The 20,860-nt window shown below is 37.5% G+C and overlaps 1 protein-coding gene across 2 annotated transcripts in view; it reads right to left on the bottom strand.

The window, feature by feature from the left end:
• LOC129280723 (uncharacterized) overlaps positions 1 to 6,974 on the bottom strand; it is a 36,108-nt gene extending 29,134 nt beyond the window's left edge. The window contains exons 1-2 of one of the 2 annotated variants that reach the window (XM_064111840.1): positions 6,840 to 6,974; positions 1,365 to 1,647 (exon numbers count right to left, since the gene is read on the bottom strand). In XM_064111840.1, coding sequence (XP_063967910.1) covers positions 1,365 to 1,529 — 165 coding nt within the window. In that variant the 5' untranslated portion in view covers positions 1,530 to 1,647; positions 6,840 to 6,974. Of the gene's footprint in view, positions 1 to 1,364; positions 1,648 to 6,839 lie in introns of those variants that run through there. The other variant, XR_010296192.1, reaches the window with a different exon arrangement.
• Between the last annotated feature and the right edge of the window lie 13,886 nt (positions 6,975 to 20,860).

Below are 20,860 nucleotides of genomic sequence, written 5' to 3' on the forward strand. Positions count from 1 at the left end.
CACCAAATCATATGAGCCTAGGTTAAAACTGAAGTTATTGCTTTTTTAATACAAGGACTGCAGAATGGTAGGATGAGAACATGTCACTGTGACCTTGACCTTTGACCTCAAAACTGATAGGCTTCGTCGGATCCATGCTAATATCAAACATACCACATTATATGAGCCTAGGTTAAGTTAAACTAAAGTTCTTGCGTTTACGAGGACTGCAGTTCTAAGGGTAAGATGAAAACATATCACTGTGATCTTGACCTTTGACCTTTTGACCTCAAAATCAATCTAGGCTTTCTGGGATCCATGCTAGTATCATACACATCAAAGTATATGAGCCTAGGTTAAGTTAAACTGAAGTTATCGCGTTTGGAAGGAAATGTTAACGGACGGACACCGAGCATGATACAATATAATACATCCCGTAGGACGGGCGTATAAAAAAGATATTACCGGGTACGGGGTTAAGGATATTCCGGGGTTTAATAAGGATATGCAGTGTGAAAAGCATATCCTACTAAAAATGGCAGCTCTGCTCCAGTGTACTGGGGCTTTGGCCTTCGGGTGAATTTACACATAAATTCAAAAAAAGTCAGTTCCTGATAAGCTAGGTGGGCCGATGAGCATTTTTTTCAAAGCCCTGGAAGAAAATGGATAAACAAATTTCTCCTGTGTTTTTTTTTTCAAGAAGAAACAAGGAAAGGATCATGATCAATAATATTTTTTCTTAAAGTTGGTGATGCACATGTGCTTAGAGCTCAAGATATCTTATTTCTGCTTCAAACAAAATTGTGAATTGTGATAAAATATTTCCGGTATTTGTGGTATATAATATATATCCCTCACAATTTGAGAGAGCTATTTATATAAAGTTCAAATTACTGGTATAATATACATGTGCAACATCTTTGACACTGTGGAGTGAAAATGATTGGTTTTTCAGTTTGTTTTTTATTATAAAAATAAAATGGCATTTTCCTCATGGCTACCCTCAATCTGGAGGTTGAAATTACATTCAGTATGTGACAAGACAGGTCCAAAAACAGTTTGATAAAATTTAGTTTCAATCACAAGTTTATCTACACATAATTTTATTTCAAAGTGATGTCCTTTTGCCACTGGACTGCTCATGCAAGCAAATATTTATGTGAAGCTGGCGGACTACTTTATAATAGTTCACAGGCACAAACACTAATGTTTGAAGAAAGGGGTCTGAATTATTTACAGCCCGAGATTTGTGCAATGTACTGAATGTCCTCAAATCTAGGCTCAGCAAGTGTAAACTTGTGCTATGCTTGTCACAAATACATGTAAATACTCAGTGTATTAATTCTCTGTCTGTGCCTGCAGATTTAAATGCTGCTGTAACTTACTCTAACTTGGGCCGAGTTGTTGCTATGGTGGGCAATGGACTCCTCTTGCTTTGGGGTGGAGCGGCGGAGTGGAGCAGCATTCTGTTCTGCAGACACCACCGGGTGATTGTTGACCCCGGCGTCACGTCGCCTCTTGAACATAGAGCACCCGGCACAGCAGCTCATGAACACATGAGGGCGCTCTTTACCTGTGCTGCCAGCAGCACAGCAGCTGGCAACTTTGCTTGCGTCTGTCTCTGATGGGGTGTGCTGATGATAAACGGCTACCTGGTTGCCTCAGAACCTGCGACACAATGCAAGATCAATAGATTCGTGTTCTGCTTTCCCTTTTCAAACTTTTCATTATCAAAATAACATTCAAAGTTCATTTTAATAGTTTATACAGACATTGCCTGCCTAGTGCCAAGGGAAGTTGAATCTTCATTTCTCTGAGGGAGTATACATGTTATGTTTTACCCAAGGGATATATTTTGCCCAGTGAGAAAATATTGCCCCCAAATCCGTATTCTAAAAACCGTGTTATCTGCGTGTTATCTTCAGCTCCTCCCACTCTACATTTGTTTAATCCAATCAAATGCGCTGTTAAAGAAAGATCATGCAAAAAAGGAAAAGTTCTGTCTCATTCGTTCTCCTTCTTTCAAAATTGAAAACAAAATGGCCGAACGACACCGAGAACGAATGCTACATAGAGGTCTAACTTTTCCTTTTTCCGAGGGTCGAGTTTCTGCCTCAATGTCAGAAAATATAGACCTTCATCCATATAATCGAGGTAAGTGCATAATTTATTTTTTCCCCTTTATTTGGAGGGCCATTGCGACCCAATACTACCCCATTTTGGAGAGTACCCATGTCTGCCTAATATTACACGGACAAGTCCTGGGCTCCGTCCTGCTTCGCGGCCGGAGCTCCCTGGGTTAAGGTGGGATAAGAAAGTCTTCATGTTGAATTTTAACACTTCAATGATATGCAAATTTATGGTAACTTGGGGCAACTAATTAGAATAATTGGTTAACTGAGCATTAAATCATAGAAAATTGAAACAAATCTAGGTGGGACATGGACCCCCAAAATAAAATTTTCGGGGTCCATGTCCCACTGATAATCGCAAAAGATTTGTTTAGATTTTCTATGATTTAAAAGGGGTGAATATGCAAATTACGTACACTGTAGGTGGTGTCAAAGGATGTAATGTCCAATCATACTTATTAACATTTTGAGGACATTTTTAAAGGCATTTCCAAGAAAACAATACAGTATTGTTGCATCTCTAAGTTCTAATTTTATGAATCAAAATGAAATACCACAAAAATTTACAATATGAATTTAAAGTATAAGACAATTACCGCCTTTCGGTAAACTAATATGTGACTTTTTTACACGTCAAAAGGTTCCCATCTTTGACATAATTCAAGGCATACAAAATGACATAAAACTTCATAGAAGTAGTAGAGTAATGAACCTTGAATCTTGAAGAAGTACTCTCCCAAAAGCGTACACGCTGTCCTGGAGAGGGTTGTGCTGTGTCAGGTGCTGCCAGTGCTTCAGGTGATGTGGTGATCCTGTGGTGGTATTCTTGGTGCACTATATACAGTGTGCTAGGTGCAGTGTGCGGGTGGTGCGTGTGTGTCCCTCTTACAGCATCTTAAGGGGAGGGGGAGGCAACATTTGCTGAATGATAGGCAATGTTGCTCCCCGGAAGCCAGCTATAGAGGTCGAAGTTACAGCAGCATTTGGGAGAGTATTCCAAATACGGATGGTTCTTGGGAACATACTGTACATGTAGCAGTTCACTCTACAAAAAGGCTGGGTGTACTTGAGCTGATGTCCAGTGTGTTGTGAACGTTGTGGACGAGAACTGCTGCTTAACTTAATCTGATGTGGCATGTTGATGTAAACATAATTGTGATGAATTTTGTAGAACATCTCACATTGGCTAAGAAGGCGTCTGTGTTGGAGAGTATCCCAGTGAAGAGTTGACAACATCGATGTTACACTGGATTCTCTGCTATAGTCATGAAGGACAAACCGAGCACCCTGACGCTGAATGTTCTCAATAATGTTTACATCTTTCTGTATGTGAGGATTCCATGCACATGAAGCATACTCAAGTTGAGGTCTGACAAGTTGCTTGTACGCAATGTCTCTCACTTTCAGGTCACATTTACCCAATGCTCGACGTATGATTCCAAGAGTACGAGCAGCTTTGGAGGATATCTTCTGTGCATGGGAGTTCCAACTCAGGTTGTCTGTGATGGTCACACCGAGGTATTTACAGGAGGTTGCCGTTGGAACAGGTTGGTCACTGATGGTAAAGTTGCAAGCCAAGGGTTGTCGTTTCAATGAGATACACATGTGGGCACACTTCTTGACATTGAAGGACATATCCCACAGTTTTGCCCAATCTGATAATGTTGAAAGATCTCGCTGGAGAATTGCGTGGTCAGCTCTTGTCTTGACCTTGCGATACAGCACACAGTCATCAGCAAAGAGTCTGATTGGTGATGAGATGCATTCACAGATGTCATTGATGTACAGCAGGAATAACACAGGCCCGAGTACTGAGCCTTGCGGCACGCCTGAGAGTACACTGGCTCGTGGTGAGGATGTTCCATCAACATGAACTGACTGAGATCTGCCTGATAGAAAAGCTTGGATCCATCCATGCATTTGACCAGTAATGCCATAATACTCCAATTTGTAGAGCAGCTTCCTGTGTGATACCTTATCAAAGGCCTTACTAAAGTCGAGAAAGAAGGCGTCTGTCTGACATTGCTGGTCGATGTTGTATGCCCAGTCATTGATGGCCTCAACAAGTTGCGTTTCGCATGACAGTCCCTTCCTAAATCCATGTTGGTTTGGGTTGATGATGTTATTCTTTTCCAAGTATTTTGACATGTGGCTCAATACAATGTGCTCTAGGATCTTGCAGCAGATGCATGTGAGTGACACCGGTCTATAATTGGCTGGGTTACTCTTGTCGCCAGACTTGTAGATGCTGGCCACTTGAGCTCTTAGCCAATCACTTGGAAGAATTCCCTCATCATAGGATTGTTGGAAGAGATGAGTAAGGACTGGGCTAATCTCATCTGCATAGTCTCTTAACATTCTAGCAGGTATTTCATCTGGACCACTGGCTTTGTTGGTGTTAAGTTCTTTCAGTTGTTTATTCACTCCTCGTAAGCTGATGAAGAGATCTTCAATTGGTGTGTACGGTGAGGGACCCTTGTCTGGTAGTACCGATGAAGTATTATCATGTGTAAAAACTGAAGAGAACTGAGCATTTAGAGCATTAGCTTTCTCCTCATTGGATACATAGGAAACATTTCCCACTTTTAAAGTTGGGATTCCTACCGACTCTCTCCGCTGAGCTTTGACGTACCTCCAGAATTTCTTTGCGTCAGTCATAAGACTTCCTCCAACAACATTTTGAAGGTATTCACTGTGAGCTGATTCTTTTGCTCTTTGAACAGAATTTCTCTTTGTTTTGTATGTTTCCCAATCTGAATGTGACCTTGAACGTCTTGCCTTCTTGTATAGCCTGTCCCTCTTATTCATTTCCCGTATGATCTTCGAGGTGATGTACGGGTGGCTTGTCTTGGGCCTCGAGTTCCTGTGGGGAATGTGAGACATGATTGACAAAAGAGAAGTCTTGAAGAATATCCAATTATCTTCTACAGAGATGTCTTCAGGAGATCTTTCAAAGTAGTCATATGACATCTGAGAGCAGTGCTCCTTAATGTCTTGTTTGTCAGCTTTGTCATACTGGTAAATTCTCCGCACTGGTTTTCTTTGGAGTTTGGGTCGCATATTGATGTCAAACAGGGTGATGTCATGGTCACTGATCCCAGGTTTTGTTTGGGTATTATTCACAGCATCAGGTGTAGTTGTGAGTATAAGATCTAAGATATTTCCAGAGGCCGGTCTTGTAGGCTCCCTACCCATCTGGGTTAAACTACATCCATTCACAAAGTTGAGGAAGTGAGAATGAATTGCATGAGTTCTAGGATTCGATGTTACAACTTTACACCAGTCAATATCCGGTAGATTAAAATCTCCCGCTAGGACTAAAGCAGGCAGTTTCCTGTGCTTTCGAAAGATAGTACTGATGCTACCTTGTAATTCGTCAATCACCTCATCCTTAGAACCGGGTGGTCTGTAGAAGCTACCGAGATAGAGCAGCCCTCCTTTGACAAAGTCTATGGAAGCCCAGCATACTTCTGCAGAGCAATCAAACTCAGGACGCCTGATTGAAGCCAAGTCCCTCTTCACTGCAACAAACACACCACCTCCAAATGCATTCCGATCCTTTCTGTATACTTCATAGTTTTCTGGAAAGATAGAATATGTCGGCACGTCAGCATTCAGTTTTGATTCGCATCCAAGTATTATGTCTGGATCATGTTGGGCAAGAGCAGCCTGGAAATCCAATTTGCTCTTCTCAGACTTCAGTCCATTGCAGTTAACTTGCATCCCACGAAGCTTTGTTCGACGAGATTTGGACTTCTTCTTCGCTCTTGGGGCGTTTCTCAATGGCGTTGAGGTCAGCCGAGGAGAAAAGGAAGACCTATCTACGCTTGAATTATCAGGACTTGATGGACTAGAGGACTCGTCAGTCATGAGAGGGGTAAAGGAATTCGATGTGTCAACAGAGATGAAGGTTCTGAATAACCCATGCGAAAAATTTGGAAGTCCACAACTGCAGATCCAGGAAATGTTAGAGTCATTACAAAGTGCTTCATAATGGCTGTCAGTAATTCCCATACATTGGCAATGAAACCAGACATTACAGTGGTCACAGGCTACACCAGCATCATCATCTTTAACTTCATGCCCACATTGGCCACATGGGAATAGAACCGTGTTGGGTCCGGGATTAAGCTCAAGTCTACCACTCAGGAGTAGAGAGAGGATTATCATTTTTCTACTCCTCAAGCATTTGCCATCAGACTCTAGGAGATGACCTACTTCTGGTACATGTAATCTGTTGAAATTCTTTCTTTGGTAGTTTCTCCTCAATTCAAATGGAGTTGATGAAAGGATGCTGTTGATATTCTGCTCTGCTGAGTTCGAGCACAATGAATCATAGATATGAAGAGTTAAGAGTATCAGAAATGATAGCCTCAGTAACAGTGGCTCCATCATGGAGAAAACACGGTGTAAGAGCAGAACGTACAAATTCCACAATGATTCTCTCAGTAATTATTCAAAAGAATTGGAAAAAGAAAATACCAAATGACTCCTTAAGCTCCAATAGCCAATAGGTACATGGAATTGTTGATCCTTCTCACTGGTGCATACTAATACTAATAATGGCAAATTTTTTAAAGTCCATAAAATAAATGAAGAACAGTATAAAAATTCATAAAAAGCTCACAAATCCTGTATCTCTCCACTGGCCACAAAGAGTAAGCATAGCTTAACTGAAGCAAGGGTGTACTTTTCAGTTCTCAATGATGATAAAAAGCAAGTTCTCACCTCTGTTCACCTAGATATTTTGCTGTCATAACATGTCACAAAACACAGTTACTGGGACTACACCAAAATGGCTGACCTAAGGATCTCAGTATGTCCAAAAAATTGCTGGATATAACTCCTCATCAACATCAGAATATCCCTAAAAAAGTACTTCCAGGTCCTTAAATGAGAATTAATACTGGCCACAAGTAAAAACTGTGAAGATAAAAACTCAAAAAAGTGAAATTTTAGGAAAGTTTAGGACACACAACCACTGCCCTGCACACACAGCACACAGCACACAGCACAAAACCTTACCTCACACCAAACTGCAACATTTCTAAAATTACCTTCAGAGTTTTATTAATACTTGATATATACATGTATATAGGAGCTGTGCGGACTTTGAAAACTACTGAATAATAATTCAAAAATAAATTTAAAAAAAAATACTTGTGTCGGCCAATAAATATCATGAATCGTAAAATATCATGAAGTGATTTCATATTCATTAGCCGATGCAAGTATTTTACAATCCATGATATTTATCGTCCGACGCAAGTATTTAAATCTAACTTCTAAGTTGGCACTGGCCACTGCTCATGCCTATACATGTCTGTATCTTTGGCTACGATAACAAAGACGGCAAGATGGCGATAATAACATCTGTGAGTAGATCTATAGCTCATCTTCTTACATGATTTTTCTTTTTTTATATAATTTTTCGTGTAAAAAAGAATTTTATTTTTTCCTAGACCTGTCCTAGTCAGGGACTCAGTCTCAGGGGGAAATGAAGTTGTAGCCCATAAGTTTTCACAGTAGAGGCACACGGCCAATGTGGGAGACTATGGGAGACTGTCTCCCATGAGGGAGATTATCTCCAATATCAGAGACTTTTGTAAAGAATTTGGGTATCCAATTTCAGAGTCTCCAGTTTGGGAGACCAGTTTCCTTTGTTTACATTTGCTGCAAAAGGATTACCTTGGCGGCAAATAAAAATGTGATAAGCAGATTCCTCATGAAAAATTACCCCTTTTCACCGTTTACTTTAAAAATTCACTGTCTACTTTTGTTTTGATAAGGATTTTTGTTGTCATCCACACACAAAACTAATGGGCTTTTGACCTCGGTGAGACAAAATTTTGGGTGGAAAAAATTATGCTTTTGTTGATGTTGTTTCTTTTGTTTTTTGGCAAAGCAAGTCTCCAATATGGGAGATTGTCTACCATATTGGAGAGTCTCCCATATTGGCCGTGCGCCTCTACTGTTTTAGTATTACTATTACTTAGTAAGTTAAAGAGAACAAGTATTTTGGAGCAACATTGTTGTCTCCAAAATACTTGGTGTGTGTGGGTCTATACCATCCCGTCCCAGGCTCCATGGAGAGTAAGCCTAAGTTACGTAAGTAAATGACTTTTACTCTCCTGGGGTGGTATTCTGAAAACGTTCATTATCTTTGTTCTTATCTTTTATCTTATCTCATTGAGATAAGAAGACGCTAAAATCATTGCAAATCGGTATTCTGAAAATCTTCGTAACGCGTTCTTATCTCTGTAGGGACTGCCCCCTTCTTATCTTCAACACGCCCATTTTTAAGATATTACCAATCAAAATGCGCTTTATATTGGCAGTTAAACCAATAGAAGTGTTCCTTATGTCAAGAGAATATCATGGGCACTGCGCGTACACTTTTTCTGGCGCATTGCGCGAAATAGGCATTTTATACGCAATGACTGATTATTATTTCGAAACACGTGCACAAAATAAAGAAAGAAATTAAAGAAAAAAAGTAAATAAAGCAGGTACGAAAAAAGAATAAAACAGGAAGAAAGAAAGTAAGTAGGTAAGAAAGGAGACAGAAAATGGTCAAAATGAAGCAGAAAAAAAAAAAAGATGACAGGGACAAAGCAGAAAACAATGAAAGAAAGAGTAAACGAAAGAAAGCAAGCAAAAAGAATTTAAGAGAAAATCAAAAATTAAAAGTAAGAAAAAAGAATGAATAAAAGAAATAAAAGGAGAAAGAGAACGATTTTCAATGATAAAGTGAGCAATAAAAAATGAAGGTAAAAATTAAGAAAGAAAAGGAAAGAAACTTAAAGGGGAAAAGACGGAGAAGGACAAATAAAAGGCTTAAAGGGGAATCCAGCCTTGGCCATAAAATGTTGTGTTGGGAAGGAGAAAAATAAATTAAACAGAATGGCGAAAGTTTGAAAGAAATCGGACAAGCAATAAGAAAGTTATAGCTGCTTTAAAATTGAGATCACTAACAGTATGTAGATTTCAAATTGGCAACTGGGTAAGTAAATTATGACAAGGGGCAAGGACAACTTTCCCATAGGCCATGTACTTTATAATCAGGGATTTGTGGTTTTCTCCTAAGTACCCCTTCCCCTGGGGCAATAATCTAAATATAATCCAGGTAGGATATTGTTTTATGTCCTCATGAAAGAAAAATATAATTTGAAATAAAACTTTTGGGAAAAACGACATTTTAGCCATAATATGTATTGGTGTACATGGAAGAGTAGTCCTTGCCTTTATACATCATTATGACATCCCATATGCAGCCAATTTGAAGTCTCCATGGGTATGGTGATTACCAATATTTACAACTTTTAAAAATTCATAACTTTCTTGTTGTTTGTCCAATATTGTTCAAACTTTCACCTATCAACTTGTCTGATTTTTCTTTTTCTTATAAAAACAAGTTTTTATTTGGGTTGGATTCCCCTTTAAAAGGATAAAATGAAGGAATAAAGAACCGAAAAAGGAAAACAGAAAAAACGAGCGAAAGAAAGTAAAAATGAAAGAAAGAGAAAAGGAATAAAAAGTGAAGGAAGAGAGAAAAAAGGAAAATGAAACAGAAATATAGAAATAAAGGAAAATACAAGAGAGAAAAGATGAAAGAGAAATTAAAACAAAAACTAGAATTTTAATTCGTCATGAGGACGAATTAGGTGATCTGTCTCTGATTTCATGATCACGAAGACAATCAGCATGTTTATTGAGATCAATATGATCATCATGATGAAAACTGAACTTCTCTTACGAAAAGAACGTGTTGAATACTCTTGAAAAAGAGGGAAATGAAAAAGTTGTGTGAAAAAGTTTAGGTCATACACATATTGTACAGGAACATTGTACATTAAAAGGGATTTTAATCTCTTTTATTGTCCAATGTTTTATTTGATATACATTGTAATGGTCATAAAGGACCATTTGTGAAATGTTGAAAAGAAAAAAAAGGAAAAAAAATTCTCATGTTCACCCCGGCCCCCTGGGCTCGAACCCTGGACCCTAAGGACGCAAGTCTCATGCCTTACCCATTGAGCTACACACTTCCCATAGACTTACACATAAGCAAAACAATAGGATCTCAAATCCAATTTTGCAAGTGAAATACGGGCATGATCCCGGCATCTGATCGGAAAATGGAGACCACACCTGCAATAGCTTACAATCTCAGCTACAACATACTCCAAGCTCAGAGAAAACCGACAAAAACAAATGGAGATATGGCTCGCGAAATAGAGCAATGTAAAATCCAGTTTTGAGAAAAAGTCATTTCCCATACAGATAGCACACAAAATGAGCGAAAATGACATACCCCTATAAATCGACATTTTCAGGGATAATCCGTTCCTTAAAATGTAAAAATGCCAACTCATTAGATAGAGTGAGTCCTCGGCTACAATATATAAGAAACTGAGCGAAAATTGACCAATAGTTATGGAGTAAGAGTCAAATTTGCATAATTATGATGACGTCATAAGTAGCAAAATGGGAATTTTGAGTTCCGACGCCATTTTGATGACGTCATGATAAAATTTCGGGTCAAATGTGACATGAAATCATATCTCCCATCCATACTCTATTCGAATATGAAAAAAAAATTGGGGGTCAACGGACTACCTGAAGAGCTATGAGTTTTGTATCTATAGGCATGTTTTTGCACATATATTGTCTATGGTTAGTGCGCGCGCGCGTGCGTGCTGTAAACTTTGATGGAGGCTAATTCCGTTATTACTTGTCGTAGAATATTGATCAAGGTATCAAATTACTCAGAATTATAATATCAATGCATTTTTTTTACCAAAGTAGGGCTTTGACCAAAGTAGGGTACGAATCAGGTCATTTTAAGCATTTCAAAAATTTGCGCGCGTACCCGTGCTTTGGTCAAAAAGTGATTTTGAGCATTTTAAAATTTTGATGCGCGCGTACGCGCACGTCGTGACCTTTACATGACTTTTGATGACATGGGCAGTTGACCCTTGACCTGAAGTTAATGTGATGTAAATATGGTTAATTTTTTATAATTGATAATGAAGATATGATTATGTGATTTTACAAAATGAGGTCTAGATGACGTCATGATGACCTTGAACCTGTTTCATCCAGATGACATGGCAAGTCCCCATAACTGATGATACTTTGAAGAAAATTGAAGATGTAGATTTTGAGATTTTACGCTAACAAGAAAAGGGTGGAAATATAAAAATTAAGAAATAAATAAATAATAAATAAAAAAGAAAATTCGTACGAAATTAATAGTTGATCTGTCGATTGACGGATCACCTAATAAAGACTCAAGAAAGATAAAATCGAAAGAAAGGTAAATTCAAAGAAAGAAAGAACAAGAACGAAAAAGGAAAATAAAAAGGCAGGAAAAATGATGAATGTAAATAAGAGAAAAACATTCATGGAAAGAATAAAGAAAAAGATTTTTATAAATTAATAGAAGAAAGACAGAGAGAAAAAAGAAAATAAAGAGAGTAAATAAAGAAAGAACGGAAAAAGAATGAGCGAAAGAAAGAACAAAAAGAAAAAAAGAAGGTAAAAAAGAGACAGAAGTGTCAGAAAGCAGAAATAAAAAAAAATGAGAGCGAACGAACGAGCAAAAAAAAGAACAAAAAATAAAAGAAATAAAACCAAGAAAATATAGAAAAATAAAGGGGAAATTTGAAATTTAAGGGAAGGAAGAAAGAAAGAACAAATATAAAGACGAAAGAATGAATGAAAGAAATAAAAATAAGAAATGAAAAGATTGCAAAAATTAAATTAAAGGTAGACAGAACAAGAAAAAATAAAGAAATGGAAAGAAAGAGAGAAAAAAAAGGGGAAGTAAAACAGCAGAAATAAAGACTTAGTAAAGAAAAAAAAAGGAAAATGGAAAATAAAAAAAGGAAGAAACATGAAGAATAAATGAAACAAAGGAAAAGAAAAATAAAGAAGAAATTAAAAGATTAAAAAGAATAAAACAAAAGAAAACAAAACAAACTGGAGAACGAAAGGAAGGAAGACAGAGAGATAGAAAAGAAGAAAAAGAGAACATAAATATATAATATAAATTAATAAATAAAAAAAAGGATAGAAAAAGAGACGGGCAATATAAAGGGTGGGAGAAATACCTGTTACTACCAGTGTCCATCGATTTTTAAGCAAGAAAGAACGCGGACATCATGAGATGTGATAATAACCCTCTCGCTATCTTAAATATTATCATAAATTTCGTAAGATAAGAAAGATAAAGATAAGAACGTTTTCAGAATACCACCTACCGGTATCTTGATTTTGTTCTTATCTTTTTAGCGCGCTTTTGTATATAGTATAATGCGCGAGTTATAAATTTACGCGCTCAGCATAGGATGGAAAGCAAGATAAGAAAAAGATAAGAACAAAAGATAAGAAAGTTTTCAGAATACCAATTTGAGAACGTGACGTAGATAAGAACAAAATTAAGATAAGAACGTTTTCAGAATACCGCCCCAGGAGCTAGAGCCTCCAGCCCAGGCTGGGTCATCGATTCCCCAATTTTTTTTCGCCCGGTCTGTCGGGCTTTCATCATCAACGTGCCGATGGGATGGATGGGTGTGGGCGCAGCTAGTCCGGACGAGCGCTATTTTAAGTAACGTTACAATGTCAGACATCAACCTACAATAACCAACAATCAATTTCTAAGAGACGTAAATAATTCTTGGATTATTCTATACCAAATTAATAAACAAAGTCTTACGTGTCCGTGCGTTAAAAATGAATAGGCTTGGTTTAGATCTACGGGAGAATCTCGATGAAGACAGTTGTTTTCGTCGCGGTTTCACTTTCTGTACAACGTCGTAAGATGGCAGCAAACACATTTTACCAAGGCCCTATATAAACATATATAGGGCCTTGCATTTTACCAAGAGTATCTTTACTTCTCTTTTACCACGGAATTCCGTTGAATTTTACGAAGCCCCAAACCGGACATTTTTGACATCCAAAAAAAAAAAAATTATCACGTACGTACGCAGTATTATTACGTACGTACGTAATATTATTACGTACGTACGCAGTATTATTACGTACGTACGTGATAATTATTACGTACGTACGTGATAATTATTACGTACGTACGCAGTATTATTACGTACGTACGCAGTATTATTACGTACGTACGTGATAATTATTACGTACGTACGCAGTATTATCACGTACGTACGCAGTATTATTACGTACGTACGTGATAATTATTACGTACGTACGCAGTATTATTACGTACGTACGCAGTATTATTACGTACGTACGTGATAATTATTACGTACGTACGCAGTATTATCACGTACGTACGCAGTATTATTACGTACGTACGTGATAATTATTACGTACGTACGCAGTATTATCACGTACGTACGCAGTATTTATTACGTACGTACGTAATGTTATCTCCCAAAAGGTCATACATGAATTCAAATACCGGTAGTTACTGAAATCTGATCACGCTAGCGCGAAGCCCGCAGGCTTTAAATTTTTATGTGGGCCTACAATAGGCCTTCTGCTTTGATTGTTCCCGCATAGAATTTCCCTTTAAATACCAGCCTCTTCAAATAGTTTTTCTTTTTTTAAACACCTATACATCTTCACTTAATTTACATCAATTAATACCATATCATATTCAAATTTAAGCAGAGAACGAAGCAATTTCAAAAGGGTGGTAAAATAATAGGGGCTCATCCCAGTGTCGCGTGTGGGTACATTTTTGAAAAAAACTGTCTCGCCAAAACACTAACATAATAGGCCTTTAATTGTCCTTTCCCCAATGTGTTTCTAGCAGTTTCTGAAAGGAATGGTTTAATTGAAAACACAGCCTGATGACGAGAACAAATGAAATGGTTATCATATGAATATTGTGGGTTATATAGCAGGGACCTGGGAACTCGCGGGGGTGCTGGGGGTGAAGCACCCCAAAATGTGGGGGTGCTGCATGTGTTATTTTCCATAGGCCTCCTGGAAATCTAGTGGTAAGTTGATGAATGACAGAAATGTAATGAAAATGAACGACGTTTTGTAGACCCCCACCCCCTTAAGAATTTTCCGACACAGTACTTAAAATAGTGTTTAAATTCACAATTTTTCAAATCGGAATATCAATTAAATATTTTCTGCTCGTGCTTCGCGCTCGCATTATTGATTTTTATAATAAAAACAAAGTATTTACAACGCCCAGATACTAAAGGGCTAACTCTAAACACGCGCACGCATGTTTATTCAGATACGCAGCTTGTTTTGGGGCTTCTCCGGGCTGAAAATATTTATATCAAATACAATTTTATGAAAATCTGATAACAAATAGTTAAGTTATTTAATTCTAAAGTTTAGCAATAGTTTATGAAAATGGTGATATGCATGTCGTCATGAATATTAAATAGGTGGGTTGACATGTGCGGAAATCTCTTCCCAAAGGTAGAGGGACCAGGGCCTGCATGGAAAAAAAAAGCATAAAAAAAAGAAAAAAAAGTTTTCACCCAAAATGTAAGGTCATTTAGTCCAAAAGCTATTATTTCGATTGTGAAGTGATGTATTTTTCTCCATGAAAGACCAAAAATAGTAGGGGGGCATTTGATATTGTGTCCCCCTACTATTTTTGGTAGGGGGGACACGTCCCCCTGTCCCCTCTGGGATTTCCGCCCTTGCGGGTTGAAGATATCACATCCCCACTATCCTGTTTCTTGTGTTATTACATGGAATCAAAATTGTTTAATTTTTTCATACCAGTGTGAATGATATGTCTCCCTTATAATGAAATAAGTTGCAGCAAAGAATATCTAATAGACTAAATCAGTTGTCAATTCAACTGTTTTTTGGTTCTTGAAGGGAAAATATCAAATAAACCTAATTTTATATAATAAAATACAAAAGAACAATTTGGGATATGACCAGTTTGCTCACTGAATATTAATGAAGACATGCTTAAAACTGTTTCACCGGAATAATGCTAATCTTTAAAATGCAATAACTTTGATATTCCTTGTCGGATTTTGATCAAATCTTTATTCTTATGTTCGCCTGATTTCTCTTTATCTGTTCAAACCATATTGCATTCAGTGTGGAGTTTCAGATCAGAATATCAAAAAATTTCTGCTCGCGCTTTGCGCTCACATTATTAATGTAAGAATATATCCAATTACCCATCATTTTCTTGATTTTCAAAACATGAATAGAATGTCCCAATTATAGGTCTGAAATCTCAATTTTGTTTCCGCTCGCTCTTTGCGCTCGCATCAATTGTATAGTTATATACCTATCCTGTTCATGATTAGAAAAGTGCTTAAGATGTCCTGTTTTTAGGTCTGAAATCTCATTTTTAATTCCGCTCGCGCTTCGCGCTCGCATCAATTGTATATTTATATACCTATCCTGTTCTTGATTAGAAAAGTGCTTAGAATGTCTCGTTTTTTGGTCTGAAATCTCAATTTTGTTTCCGCTCGCGCTTCGCGCTCGCATCTTATCCTGTTCATGATTGCAAAAAGTGCTTAGAATGTCCAGTATTTAGGTCGGAATGTCAATTTTTTCAGCTCGCGCTTCGCGCTCGCATTATTTGATTGGTGATATATGAATCGTCTTAATGAGTAACTGCAAACATTCCTTATAACACTTCCCTTTCGATCAGACCAGAGCGTATATAAAAAATATCTGCTCGCACTGATCACGTTCGCAGTTATTATTTGTTACATACGCATCTTGTTCAGGACCACAAACATTGCTCAAAATATTCAATTTTTCAGGACAAAATACATGAATTTCCCCCCCCCCAAAAAATAGCTCGCGTTTCGATCGCGCTCGACTTATCTCATTATATATCTATGTTCTTTTATAAGAAGAAAGCTAAGAAGTGACTGTCATATATATGTATATATATATATATATATGTGTGTGGGGGGAGGATTGGTTGGTGTGTGTGTGGTGCCCTTAGAGGTGTGTGTGTGTGTGTAATTATGGAAAATTCAATTATTGTGTCCCCCCCACCTTTGAGGAGAGATTTCAGCACCCCCACTGAAAAAATCGTTCCCAGGTCCCTGTTATATAGGCCCTATAATCGATGAAAAGTCATGATCATCACCAGCATGACTATGGTCCAACCATGGTCCCAGCTAGCAAGCTGACGTTGGTTGGGCCAATGCGGGGTGCCGATGTCGGCCACATTCGGCGAATATCGGATTCCATAGACCAATGAAAATTAGAATACTACGTACGTACGTAATAATACTGCGTACGTACGTAATAATACTGCGTACGTACGTCATAATTATCACGTACGTACGTAATAATACTGCGTACGTACGTGATAATACTGCGTACGTACGTAATAATTATCACGTACGTACGTAATAATACTGCGTACGTACGTAATAATACTGCGTACGTACGTAATAATTATCACGTACGTACGTAATAATTATCACGTACGTACGTAATAATTATCACGTACGTACGCAATAATACTGCGTACGTACGTAATAATTATCACGTACGTACGTAATAATACTACGTACGTACGTGATAATTTTTTTTTTTTGGTTGTCAAAAATGTCCGGTTTGGGGCTTCGTAGAATTTGCTCGGTCCATTAAAATTTTGATTATATTCCTTGCTCTACCAGGTCAGTGGTATATCATTTTGGATCATCTGTCTTAGAAAAAAAATGAAGAAAAACATTTTCACCAGTGGCAATACCCCTTTTCCATGACAGGCGGCAGGCCCAAGCTTACAAAAAGGGGTGATGATTGGTTACCCCCCCCCCCCCCCGCCCCGGAAGCCAAGGATGATAATTAGGGGCAGTGGCGGACCGTGACCCGAAGGAGACAAAGCATTGTAGGGGCACAGCATTGTTCACAAAGAATACAGTGCCCCTCCAATCATTAATTTTTTGTCTCCTTCGGGTCACGGTCCGCCACTGATTAGGGGTATATCCATTTGATAAAAATGGGCGTATTATAGTTGAACTCATCCTGAACAAAATAATCCCGAATATAATGCGAAAATCACCCACAGGTTTTCAAGAACATGATCCGCCGTACTCAATTTATTTAATTCAATTCAATTTTATTTTCCACATATTGAGTAAAAAACATGCAATATCATTATAATCGAATACATACATAGATAATAACAATACTAGTATAAATAGTTTCAATATATATATTACATAAAAAAGACATAGAAGATCAAAATGTGGAGGGGATTGACAAAGGCCATATTGATCTATCAAGGTCAATCCCCAGTGAAAGAAAAAAAAATGGAATACATAAATTACAAATGAATAAAAAAGTTGACCTCAAAACCCCAGACAAAGTAAAAGAAAGTAAATTAAGACGAATAAAGGGGAGGGAGAGGCAAATATGAAACTATCTTAAGGAGTAAGAAGGGAAAATTTATATTTTCGTTTGAAAGACAGGAGTGTGGGGGAATGTTTGAGTTCAGTCGATAAAGAATTCAAAAGTTTGGGTCCGACATATTGAATAGTGTTTTGTATTTGGCAAAAAATGGTGCTGTATATGATTACGAGAGTTAGAGTTTGTGATAATTCTTATTGCACGTTTTTTAAGTATTCTTAATCTACTCAGATGGCAATCAGAACAATTTCCCTAAACAATATTACAATAGTTAAAATGAGGTAAAATCATTGTATAATACAGATTAAGAAGGATATTCAAAGGTAATATAAGTTTAAGTCTGTTCATGACACTTAATGTTTTTGCTACTTTACAAGACACGCTGTTAATATGTTCTTTCCAAGTTAATTATTTATCATCTATAGTAACCCCGAAAAATTTAGTAAAATTAACAAAATTAAAAATGGAATATTACAACCATTGATACATACATCTATTTCATTACAATTTATATTTTTATTTTTAGGTTGGAATAAGATACAAAAAGTTTTATCAAGATTTAATTTAAGTCTATTTGCTAAAAACCATGAATTGACCTTAGATAATTCAGTAGAGAGTGTGTTATTTAGCGTCTGTACGTTGTCCCCTGTTAAAAATAAATTAGTGTCATCTGCAAAAACAGTTGGTTTGAGTATTTCACTTACATATTGAATATCATTAACGTTAAAAAAAAAGTAACAGGCCCAATACCGATCCCTGGGGTACGCCTAAAAAAATTGATTTTATTTCAGAGGATACATTATCAATTGATACATACTGGAGTCTATTACTAAAATAACTTACAAACCAATCCAAGCAAGAACCTCTAATTCCATAGAATTTCAGTTTTTCTATTAAAATATTGTGATTGATACAATCAAACGCCTTTGAAATCTAAAAATATTCCGATCAAAAATTGCTTATTTTCAAATGTTTCAGAAATGGTATTCATAAAATCGAGTAATGCCATATACGAAGAATATTTTTTCCTAAAACCATATTGTCTATTATACAAAATATTATTACTACATAGAAATGACATGAGGCGAGTACAATTTTTTTTCTTCAAAAATCTTAGAAAATGTAGAGAGTACTGATATTGGACAGTAGTTAATACACATTAAATTTTATCCCCTTTCTTGTAGACAGGAATAACTTTCGCTATAACTTAAAATGAGCTTACTTGGAAAAATCCCGTTTTGTAAAGAACAATTAAAAATATTGCACAAAATTTTTTAATAATGTCAACGTCTATATCATCATATCCAGGACTTTTACTATATAGATTTTAGATGTCTTACGATTTCTAGTATTTGATGACATTCAATTGGATTCATGAACATAGAATGTGTATCTAAAGAAACATCGAAGAGGAACAAATGCGGATAGTACCAAGAGGGGGCAAGGGCAGAATGCCCCACCCCCGGTGCATGTTTATTTTTTTTTTAATTCTAGATATGAATGTATATCCATAAATTAATTGTTTTCTTGAAAATTCACTGCACTTCTCTTTGCATTAAAGGACATTGTGCAATTTTTTAAAGAAAAAAATTATGACATTGATGGATTTCCATAGAGTTACGATTGATCGGATCAATCGTAACTCTTTGTAAGACGGGGCCCAGGGGTCCGTTGCAGAAAGTCAAAAAATCAAATCACAAGTCCCAAATGCGCGCTGTTGATTGGTTGAAAATCAAGTTGCACATGATTTTTAGAGTTGCGATTGATTGCAACTCTTTCTGCATAGGGCCCCAGTCCTGTGTGTCGGTGCAAAAGATGCGCGGATTCAGAGATGGTGAAAAATGATAATTGTCTGTTACGCAAGCGATGGGCTGTTGGACTGACATCTGTCGTAAAAATGACAACCTGTCGGGCCAACAGTTTGCCATTTTCCCGACAGACGTCAGTCCGACATCCCTGCATGTCGATCGGGTCATGCAGGGCTGTTTCAACTGCTCCATAATTATGTACCTTGAACTTGGTCGGTTTTTTAGTTCCATCATCTTTGTCAAATGTCAAATAAATTTCAGATTGCATCGTCATCAAATTGTCACGGTGGGTTTTTTCGCAATGCGAACGGGGGATCGATCTATAGCTGTACCGACAGTGATTAAAATGTCCCGTTTTACGGTCTATCTAAAAAAAATCCAGGTCTTTTCGCAGGCCAGTATATTATAAATTCCATTGAGCTCGCGCTTCGCGCTCGCATGGATCGTTTAGTTATTTGCCTCTATATAGTTCATGATTAGAAAAGTTGCTCAAAATATTCATTTTCCAGGTCTAAAATATAAAAAATTGAGCTCGCGCGAAAGTTGCATGGTAATTCAGGCCACATGAAATAGGCCTATACTTATCTTGTTTCTATATATTGCAACGTAGTTAGGACCAATTCCAAAAGATTTTGGCGGCCGCGACGGGGAAAATGTGAATGAAAATATTTGTTGCCCCTCCCATCGTTTGATTAAAGTTGGACCTGCCCCTGTGTAAGTAGACGAAAGAAAATTGTGACTGATCATAATGAGGAACTTTACCGTGGCTCATGGTCGTCGGTAATCAGGGCCTCTCCACACCCCTTACTGGAAAAGGCCTCGCGACGCCCCTTATGAAAGGGTAATAGAATTCATCTCCAATTTGATCTCTTTTTCAAAAACTACACATTATTTCCTCTCTCCGAATGTTTTTTATATCTTCCTGATTGGCATTTTGTGATTCAAACAAAGAATATGCACATGTGTTTATTTCGGAGTCATTCAATATTTCAAATGACAAATTCTTAGTGAGATTCGCATCGTGTGCTTATTATTACAAACCGTGCATAAATTAATGTGCCATGCACTTTAGTTCTGAAAATGAAATGTTATCCACTCGCACTTCGCTCTGTATACGTGAGATGTATATCCTCTTCATGACATCATACACAAAGAGTCCTTTAAAATGACCCCTGGCCTCAAAATAAGGGTTACAGCCCGATAGACCGCGGGTCCGATAGACCGCGGGTCCGATAGTCCGCGGGTCCGATAGACCGCGGGTCCGATAGTCCGCGGGTCCGATAGACCGCGGGTCCGATAGACCGCGGGTCCGATAGTCCGCGGTGTGTGTAAAATTATGATCAGGATATAGCGAGATCCAATGTCATCAAGAGGTCAAAAGGCCAATGATACGAGTCCATGGGGTTCTATAACAATGACCCAAAGGGCAATCGCCCCCTGACATATCTACTTCAAGGAAAATATTATCCCCATATTTTTATCGTGCAGGGATTGTTACCCCCCCCCCCCGGAAATTTACCTTCTAGACGCCATACGGAGCCTCTAAAATGCCATCGACTTGACGACATGGCGAAATACTTTATCTTG

This window comes from Lytechinus pictus, chromosome 17 (genome assembly GCF_037042905.1).
Source record: "Lytechinus pictus isolate F3 Inbred chromosome 17, Lp3.0, whole genome shotgun sequence".
Taxonomy (NCBI): Eukaryota; Metazoa; Echinodermata; class Echinoidea; order Temnopleuroida; family Toxopneustidae; genus Lytechinus; species Lytechinus pictus.